Source organism: Orycteropus afer, unplaced genomic scaffold (genome assembly GCF_000298275.1).
Source record: "Orycteropus afer afer isolate SDZICR_OR568_19922 unplaced genomic scaffold, OryAfe1.0 scaffold00006, whole genome shotgun sequence".
NCBI lineage: Eukaryota > Metazoa > Chordata > Mammalia > Tubulidentata > Orycteropodidae > Orycteropus > Orycteropus afer.
In genome coordinates, this window is record NW_006921593.1 from 2,909,346 (window position 1) to 2,919,295 (window position 9,950).

The following is a 9,950-nucleotide window of genomic DNA, read 5'->3' on the forward strand; positions in this document are numbered from 1 at the left end:
GCCTGTCCTGACCAAGAGGTGGATCACGAACCATTCATGGCGTTCATGGGGCCTGTCCTGCCTTAGCAAACCTCCCCTGGGACAAATGACAGCAGAGAGGAGGGGGACCACTGGAATGTGAAATTTATTGGGACTTTTAGTATCATTTATAAAATTCTGTCCTAGAGGACAGTTTTCAAAACAGATATCCAGGGGACTGGGGGAGAGGTTTTGTCCTGGCTGTGCAGAGAACAAAATGAAGAGAGAGGCCCTTGGGTGTCTGGACTCCCGGGGAGGAGGGGGAGATTGGGGCAAGGAGGGTCTCCAAGGCCCTGTGCTCCTGGATGATGAAATAAGCCCCAAGAAAGATTATGTTCGTCCAGGGTCCCCAGAGAGTCGGGGCTGAGGGGGCCCAGCTCAGTGCTCCCTTCCTCTGCCCAGGGACCTCCCTCTCTGGACAGAAGGCAGTGACAGTGTGGATTCCTGGGGCTGGGGCAGGTTTTCTTTAACACTGATAAATTCATCCCTTCACCCACCTGTCTTGAGCCAAGGCCTGCATGGGGGACTCAGGGTCCCCCCAGCTTAGCCAGGAGTTAGCAAAGGCATACCAACTGTGTGAGATAAACACGAGGTGGAAAAAATCCTTGCCCTGTGTGAGGTGCAAAGGGCCTGGGGAGCCCCTAGGCGACAGAGATGATTTTGGGGTGTGGGTAAGGCCAGGGAAGGCAGAGAGAGCTGTCTCTCTCTCCACAGAGGGGTGGCAGGCCCGTCCAGACAAGGCATTCTGCAGAGGGAAAAAGGCAGGCAGCCATTCAGCGTAGCCACGGCACCAGTGGAACATGCCACGGCCCCAGTGGAACATGCCACGGCCCCGACCAGATCCCCCTGTGGATCTTTGGTGCTCAGAGAAGGAGGAGGGGTCCTGACATCTGTCATATGCCCACTGTGTGCTGCTACTGTTACAATAATACTACACCCTCAGGAAGCCTTCTATGTGCCAGGCCTGTTCTGAGATAAGAATTATCATAGTGAGAACTCAGAGCAAACCTTGGCAGGAGGACTAGTGATATGATTCCCGTTTCACAGATGAACAAGCTGTGGCTCAAGGACGCGGTGGGCTTTCCCAGGGGCACACAGCTAGGGAGTGCTAGGGCTGGACTCAAACCCAGCTCAGTCTCAGAACCTAGGGTCCTGCCAGCAACTTGTGCAACAGCCGGAAACCAGGACCCGTCTAGGGGAGAACCCCGGGAGGCATCACGCCTCAGCTGTCATCAGAAATTCCCACTGCAGAGCAAAGGGTGTGCATCCAGTTCAGTTTAGGGGAGAAGGGTGAACGCTGAAACCTCAGGAGGACATAGATTCCCCCTCGCCTGCTTCTGGGTTTGGCCAGAGCCCACCCTGCAAGTTCTCAGAAATGGCAAAGACTCAGACCACCAGAGGGTGACAACCTCCCATGTAGCCCTGCAGGGAGACCTGTGTTCTTAGGTGAGGCCTGGGAGCTAGCCCAGCCAGCAGCAAAAGGAGCCTCTGCTCAGAGTCGGGGAGCCCAGGACTCCCCGGCAGCCCCTGCTCAGCTCCTCTCACACTCTGTGATCCTGGAACTCATCACTGCCTTCTGGGCCTCAGATGTTCATCCCTAAAATGGGAGTAATCATACCCAGGGGTGAGAGGAAGCCTTCAATCGGATGGTTTCTGAAAGCTCCTGGCACGTCGATGAATAGAAACAAACAAAACCACCACTCTTTCCACTTGGGTAGAATCCACCAGGCTATTCACAGAATACCGTGTGGGCTGCGTGCTCCGGGCTTAGGACAGCCTTTGACCTTGCAACAAGACTTAACTGAGCTGGACAAGGTCCCAACACAGGGGCCTCTGCTGCCCTGCCATTAAAGGGTGGCTCTTGTTTCCCCAAATAACTGTGACCCTCTCAAGGGCAGATCAGATTCACCCATCATTTATTGAGCGCCAACTACTTACGAGGCCCTTTCATACCCGTCATCCCCGTGCCAACCTTGAAATGTAGGCCTATCGGCCTCATATGAGGATCAGAGGATCAGAGAGGTAAAGCAACTTGCCCAGAGACACACAGCCAGCAAGGGGCCGAGGCAGAGTGGCACACCAGCTTTTTTCTGTATCACGTGGCCTCTTGGGGGGGGGTCCCCTCCTCCTGAACCTCCAGGGCCGTGAATCTGCTGGGTGCTCACCAAGAGCTCAGTGAAGGGCTGGTGGAGGCCTATGCAGGGCCCTCAGCCTCCCCATTTGTGAAACAATGCAATTGGCCCAGTTGTGTCTAGAACTCCTCTCTCCCCTGGCACTTGAGGCACCTGACCACATGAAAGGGATGACGAATGGGCCATGAGGCGATCCCATTTCTCAGCCCTTCACAGAGTGTCTGAGGTGGGACCCAGGTGGGGCCAGCTTTATAGTGGATAACGCCCTTTGGTTATGTTTCCTAAAATCCTCTAGAGGTCAGAAGCTGTTCAGGGGTCCTGGGGCTGGGGCCCTGGGCTCCCCGCAAGGTCTGCAGCCAGGGTCCCGGGGTTCTGCTGGACACTTCCCTCTGGCCCGGGAGAGGGTCTGCCTGGCTGGGGAGGCCCGCCATGCCCACTCACACTGGATATACCAGGCCCTCCAGATGGCATTGTTGAGGCGAATCTTGTCTCGGCAGAGCAGCTTGAGGCCTTTGAAATTCTTCCACTTGGGAGAGACCAGCTTGCCACTGTTGGGGGAGAGGGCTGGGTCAGGGGGGTGGTACAGGAAAAGTAAGATGCTGGGGGGCGGCACTTCTGCAGGGCTTGGCCCCACACTCTTCGTCACTGAGGGCCTTTGGATGGGTGCCCTCCCAGATCTCCCTCACTGAAACCTGCCTGAAATGCCTACCCCGAGAGTCAGACCTTTAAAATACCCTCCCACATCCTCACTGGGGCCCTCGCGCTCTTTGGAGAGACTGCTTGTTAATCTACTACCAGGACTAGAACCAGGGCTAAAGCTGTTTATCATCTCTGTCCTTGGAACAGCAATGCCCGAAAGCCTTGTGGGTGTTGGTCTCCAGGGCTGGCTGGGGTCAGTTCTTAGACCCATTTCTTACTTAGGGATACTGAGATCAGAAAGAGTAACGACGGACATGCCCAAGATCTCTCGGCGGGAACTCACTCAGGCTCCGTGGCTTTCCCTCTATGGGTCTCCCTGCCCCTTAGAGGGCTGGGGGATGGGTGAAGTTTGCCTGATGGAAAAGGACTTTCTTCTCCAGGGGGGGTTTTGGAGCAGCACCTCCTCCTCACTGCCCTCCTGCTGTCTGTCCTGCCCAGTGTCCCAGGGGGCAATGTATAGGCTGAGCTGGAAGATGGGCCCCTTCTCAGGGGCCATCAAGGCCTCAAGGAAGGCGGTTCACCATAGATCTGGTCATGAACCAACTGGGCAAAGGGGAGGTACTCAACATGGGGGACAGGCTTTATTTCAGGGTCCTGCTGGACACAGGCCAAATCTTTCCAGGAAGCTGATCCAGGAGACCAAGAGGCTCAGGCACTCAGACTCCTGCTGGTCCCTCCCTCCTCATGGTCTACAAGCCAGAGTTGGGTCCAAGTCCCCTCTGACCTATCTTCTCCAGCCTTTACTTGGATGGGAAGCCTAAGGCTCCAAGGCTTATCTTTGGCAGGCTGGACCTGCTCTCTCATGGGAGGCAGGAGATCCTGGGGGTGGGGTGGACAGTCTGACTCCTCAGCCCCTCTCCCTGCAGCCCTTTGGGTGCATGGGTCATTGGGCCCCCTGTCCTCTCTGGTCTCCAAGCTCCCATGTTTGCTTTGGGAAGAGGGAGAGGCCGGACTGCCACCCAGGGGACAACAGGCCTCATTACCCAAACAGTTCAGTACCCTGGCCCACTGGCGGGCCCCCTCCCTCCTAGAGTTAGATAAACACCATCTGCCCAGCAGGGACACAGGGAAGGGGGGGCACACTGACACCTCTTGGGTCAGCTTCTTTGGTGGCACCTGGGGGGGGGTTGCTCTTAGGTTTGTTGCTCCTGCCTGTGTCCCAGCAACCTCCCAGCCCACTTAGTTCATCTAATGTCCCACCCCAGTCTGCCTGCCCTTCCCTCCCCCACTTCCGTCAGAGGGAATGGTACTTGTGGCCACTTGTGGCCTAGGCAGGGCCTGGGGAGATACTGACAATATCCACGCATAGGTGAAAAGCCTGGGGCCAGGTTCAAGAGCTTCTGGTAACCAATAGGGAATCCGAGAATCTTGGGGATGGGCTGGGGAAAATCTTAGAACTCCTTGGTCAGCTGCCCGCTCCCATGCAGGAATTCCTTCTAGAATACTCCTAATGGGAGTCTGCCAGCTCCCCCAGTTCCAGAGGCCCTGATCCTCCCTAGGTCTTCCACCCACGGATCCAGGGAACATAGGACTCCCTTGGGGCTGAGAAGGTGAGACCAGGCTCATGCAGGAGTCCTCTCTAGCTACTCTGGACATCTCCCATTGAGTCCCTCTCCTGGGCCACTCCGGCTTCCCACATCCTCTCCCCGCCAGCAACCAATATCCTTGGGGGCCTTTGACAGCTAACCCACCATCCCAATCTGAGCCTCAGTTTCTTCCTTTACCAAATGGGGAACCCAAAGGCTTCTCTGGTAACTAACACACACCCCCCCCAGAGATTCTGGTAATTAACACACATACCACTCTCCCAGAGATTTCAAATTGTCATGTTTGGGGAGAAAACACAGCCTGCCCCATCTCACCTCTCCCTGCTGGTTTACATCAGCCTCTCAGAGGAACAGTTCTCGAGGGGTGCTCTGTCCCCCACCTTACCACCTTACTAAAACCTCCCTTTTGGGTCACCCACGTTCTGGTGGTGGTGGTGGGTGAATGGACCGAAGCAGAGCCATGCTTAGTGTTACATAGGAAGCCAAAGTTAAGGGTGGGTGGGGAATGGGGAACCCCTGGGGGGGCCTGGGAGGAGGGGTGCCTGAATCCGGTGTACCAGCGACCTGGGACCTGAGATGCCCTGTCCGAGGCGGTCCCGTGATCCTTGGGGGGTTGGGGGGGCGAGGGAGGACGGGAATATGAACTTTCCACATTGGGCCGGCGTCCTGGACAGATCTGGTTGCAACATGACCTGGGCCCGGGGCCAGAGCTTGTGGGCCAAGGTTACATCGTCTCCAGCCAATGGGGTCGCGGCTTCGCAGCCACGCGGCGGGTGGGCAACGCGCCCCTGCAATTCCCCCCCAGCTCCCGCTCCCCAACAGGGCAGCCAGTTCGAGCCAGTGGTTTTTCAGAAGGGGAGGGGGGAGGAGGCGCCGCGGAGGAAGAAAAGTATATTTGCATGGAGAAAAGATCAAGGCCAGCCGATCCCCCTACGGTTCGGTTGATAATTCATCCCGGTCCTTCTGCTCAGAGAACTTTGCTCCAGGGCATTGGGCCAGGACACCAGTTCGCGCCCTCCCCTGTGACTCGGGCGTGGAGGGGTGGCCGGGCGCGGCCCGTCGCGCTGAGCAGAGGTCCTGGGCCGCAGTAAGCGCTCGGCTTCGCCCCACAACAAGAGTCGGAGAGCCTCAGCCTCCTGGGCGCCACCCTGCACAACCTGCAGTACCCCTTTACCGGACCGAAGCGGGCCACCTCTGCCAGCTGCGCCCCTCTGGGCAGGTGGGGGCACCTTCCTCCCACCACCTCTGATCAAGCAGATCAAGAAGAGGACACTTGGCAATTTAGGGTAGACTAGGAGCTCTGGTAGCATAGTGGCTAAGACATTTGCCTGCTAACCAGATGGCTGGCGGTTCAAACCCACCAGCCACTCCTGGGAAGGAAGGTTGGGCAATCCTACTTCCGTAGTGATACTGCCTCGGAAACCCAAGGAGGGGTCGCTATGAGTCGGGTTTGACTCGACGGCACATAACAACAACAACAAAAACAACAACTGGTGGCATAGTGCCTAAGGCATTTGACTGCTAACCAGAAGGCTGGCGGTTCAAACCCACCAGCCACTCCTGGGAAGGAAGGTTGGACAATCTACTTCCGTAGCGATACTGCCTCGGAAACCCAAGGAGGCGTTGTTATGAGTCGGGGGTCGACTGGATGGCACATAACAACAACACATCAGGGGCTGGGCCAGTTTCAGTGACATGAGGGTGCAGGACCAGAGTGGGTCGGGCCGGGGTCAGGGAGGGAGCTGAGGGCTGCAGGTGGTCGGTTGGCTGCGTGGGTTGGTGCTGCTGGGCGAGGGTGGCCTAGGGTGCTGGGAGCGCAAGGGGCATTTCTTTGGGGGAGAGTGACCTGATGTGGCCCTTCAGAGGTCGTCGAGGTGGGGGATAGGCGACCTGCGCCCGGGAGAGGGGTTGACTGCAGTAAAGAACGAGGATCAGGAGGGGCGCAGGTCCGTAGAGGCCAGGGGGCTGGGCCGAGTCAGGGCGTGGCCGGAGTCTCCCCGAGCAGCTAGGGACCAGGGCTCTGGACTGCGTGGGGTGTCCGGGGGGCCCCCTGCGCACCGACCCTCGACGGAGGGCCCAGGACCTCGGGCTCGGAGCCACCCTCACCTGTAGGCCAGACTCATGCACTCGAAGAGGCGGGTGAGTGTGGGGTCGATGCTGCGCGGCCCGAAGTCGGAGTGTCCCACGGGTCCTTCCTGGTCGCGCCGCCGGGTCAGCGAGTCGCTGTGCGGCGACGACACCATGAAGTGACCGCTGTGGATGACCTGCGAGCGGAGCAGCCCGCCAGCGCTGCGCCGGAGGCTCGGCTCCTCGGAGTCTGTGTCCGAGTCCGTGTCCGGGCTTGGGATGACCCGCGGGCCATGCACGTCCGCGGCCAGACGAGCCATCGCCGCCGCCAAGCCTGCGTGCAGCGGAGCCTACAGCGTGGGGCTTTTGGGCCGCCCGGTCTGTTTAGCATAACCCCGCCCCCTCATCCCGATTGGCCAACCGAGTGGGCGTGGCCTCCTGGCCCTGGGCGCGCCAGAGCGGGCGGGGCGGGGCCAGTACTGGTGTAATTAACACGCCAGGTGTGGGAAGGTGAGCGCGCCTGCAGCCGGGAGATCCCGCCTGTCGCGGGTTTGGAATGGAAGGCATTTGACTACTAACCAGAAGGCTGGCGGTTCAAACCCACCAGCCACTCTAGGGAAGGCAGATTGGGCAATCTACTTCCTTCGAGATACCGCCTCCGAAACCCAAAGAGGGGTCGCTATGAGTCGAATAGACTCAAGGACTCTGAGTCCAACGGACTCGAAGGCAGTGAGTTTTTGGTTTGGTTTTGGAAGTGAGTTTGTTACAGTTTGGAGGCCTCCTACCTTGCTCCCAAAGGAGGTCTCAGGAAGGGTCAACTATCAGTTGTTCACACCTGCTGCGAACGCTTCAGCGCTTCCGGTAAGGAGTAAGACCACCAGCTCCGCCCCGCCCCCAGCTGACTACCACCCCACTGCCGTCCCGGACCTCTCTGCGGACGCTTACCCTCGCAGTCCACACAGCTGGCAGCACGTACCTCTAGAACCTTGTAGAGAACATGAGGCAGTGCCAGTAAATGGCCTGACCCACGGGAAGCTGCCAGGACCTGGAGTTAGCGTTATGATCATCACTACACCTACACAGAGATGCCCAAGAGGGTTGCATAAGACTCCTGAGAGGCCCCACAGAATCATCACCAGTAGTGACAGGTGACTGGGTGGCAGAGTCGTGCCTTGGCCCTAGTCACTTCCTTCTGCTGCCCGGAGGTCTACCTCTCATTCCTGCTTCTGAATGCCCTCTTCTTACCCAGAAGACAGGACCCAGGCTGTGTGATGCATTCACACCTGTCACCTCACTGGAGCCTTCACCAACCCTCAGAGGCAAGTGAGGTTATCTCCCCACTTCAGGAGGACACCTGGAGCCTATCAAAGAGACACACCCAAGTATCTACAGAGAGGGAGTAATAAAACCAGATTCCAGACTTCCCACTCAGGCTGTCCCTGCTGGGGCACAGGAAAGGGTTGGTGACAAGTACTAATTTCCCATAAGGATGTGGATTACGTGTGACCCCAAAATGCGAAAGAGGAAGAGACGATTACCCATTGATTGGCCCTGGGTTAGAGGCTTGGAAAGGCCCACAGTGCTTCTCCAGCCCACGGTAGGGTCACAAAAAACACAATGCAAAAATCACAATGGCAGTGCCAAGGCCCTCCAGGAACCGGCTGAGGCCGTACAGTTATTACTTGAGGCTGCTCATAAGGTGGCCTTTCCACCCATATCTGGCCAGGTCCCCTCTGTCCCTGCCAAACGGTCACTGCCCATTCCCAGGAGCTCTGGCTGCTCTTCTCCACTCACTCTCTGCTGCCCCCTGCAGGAGGTGCATCATCCTTGCCAACCCCTGCAGTCCCGGGGCCTCCTGTGTCCACCCAGCCTGCTTCCTCTGGAGGGGCTCTGCTGACCTCAGAGATCCACTCCAAGAGGTCCTCCTGGGATCCCCGGTACCAAGACTGACAAGGTTATTCATTACCCCATAGGCACCTGTCTGGCTCCTTCTCTGATCTGTGGGTCCAGGGAAGGACTGTGTCCCAGGGGCTCTGAACCCCCACACTGGGCATCCTGGAACTTGGGGAATGTTTGGAGAAAAGGGCATTGGGTGGGAAGAGGAGCCAGTAGAGTGGGCCAGGCTGTTTGCCTGATGCATTCACACCTGTCTCTTCCCTGTCCAGTACTTTGGAGCCCCTGGCCTCAAGGGTCCTGGCTTAGGCAGAGATTTGAACTGATCCTTGCTCCGCTGCCAGTGTCATGAAAGACCCTGGGAAACTCTGTCTTTATCAGGATCTGTCTCCAGCTGTAAAATGGGGAGGCTGAATCCAGTGATTTCTCAGGGTCCACAGCTTGAACCACCTTGGTTCTGAGTCTCTGCTCTCAGGGTCCCCAGCTCACCTCACCATGCTCTCCTCTGGGCCTCCTGTCCCCAGGAGAACATCTCAGAGCTGTTTCCTGTGGTTGAAGATACTTTGCCCTGAACTGAGCCTGACTGGGGTGGAGGATTATGGGTGAATTCTCTTCTTCCCCTGCCCCCTCCACTTCCCCAGCCATCCGTCACCTCTCAAGAGCTGTCTACCCCACGTCTGCCATCCTCAGCACCTGAAAGTGCCTCTGGAGCCCTGAGAACTGGAGGCTTCCTCTGTGTATTTCAAAACAAAACAACACTAAATTGTACAAGAGGGGCAAAGACATCCACAAATTCCGATTTCTCCCATGATGCCATCTTTACTCCTTTCTTTTTGAAATATTAATTACTAAATAATGAAAAAAAAGTTTTGAGGCCCCAACTTTGCTGGGGCCTTGAGTCCATGCTTCATTGGTCTTGTCCAGCCTCCCTCAAACACATCTGTACGGTCATCTAGGAGCTACCTTCATGTACTGTGCCCAACACCCTTTCTTTCTTTCTTTCTTTCTTTTAAATTGTGATTTGGATGAAAATTTGCAGAGCAAATTCACTTTCCATACAGCAGTTCACACACACTTTGTCTCATGACATTGACCACAATTCACCACAATGCAGCAGCTCCCCTTCCACTTCCTCCCTGACAGTCACCTCTTCCCTGTGTCTATCCCTCCATGCACCCCTGCTCCCTGAGCTGTCTCCCTGTGCATAAACAGCCCTTCTTTCTCCCATGATTATTCTCTCCAAGGAGTGTATCTACCTCAGGTAAATGTTCAACTCCTATGCCTGTCTTTTGTTTGGGTGGAAGCCACAGGTATGGGTTCAATTCCAGACCCAAAGGGCAGCTAGGGGCCATAGTCTCAGTGGTTCTACCACTCTCTATCACACCAGCCGTGGTCTCCCTTTTCTTTTTTTCCCAAATGATTTTGAGCTTTGTTCCACATTGTTCTCCCTCTCTATCCAGGATCTCCTACATAGATCCCCCTCCGAGTGGTTGACAGTGGTAGCCAGGCATCATCTAGTTCTTCTGGTCTCCTAGTCACATAGGCTGCAGATTGCATGGCCAACACCCTTTCTTTATTCATTCACAGATTCATT

The 9,950-nt window shown here is 56.7% G+C and overlaps 1 protein-coding gene across 1 annotated transcript in view; it reads right to left on the reverse strand.

Annotated features, from left to right (window-relative positions):
• Positions 1–9,950, reverse strand: part of MLXIPL (MLX interacting protein like) — a 49,301-nt gene that overhangs the window by 14,120 nt on the left and 25,231 nt on the right. The window contains exons 6-7 of the mRNA XM_007940365.2: positions 6,503–6,797; positions 2,592–2,698 (exon numbers count right to left, since the gene is read on the reverse strand). Coding sequence (XP_007938556.2) covers positions 2,592–2,698; positions 6,503–6,797 — 402 coding nt within the window. The remainder of the gene's footprint in view (positions 1–2,591; positions 2,699–6,502; positions 6,798–9,950) is intronic.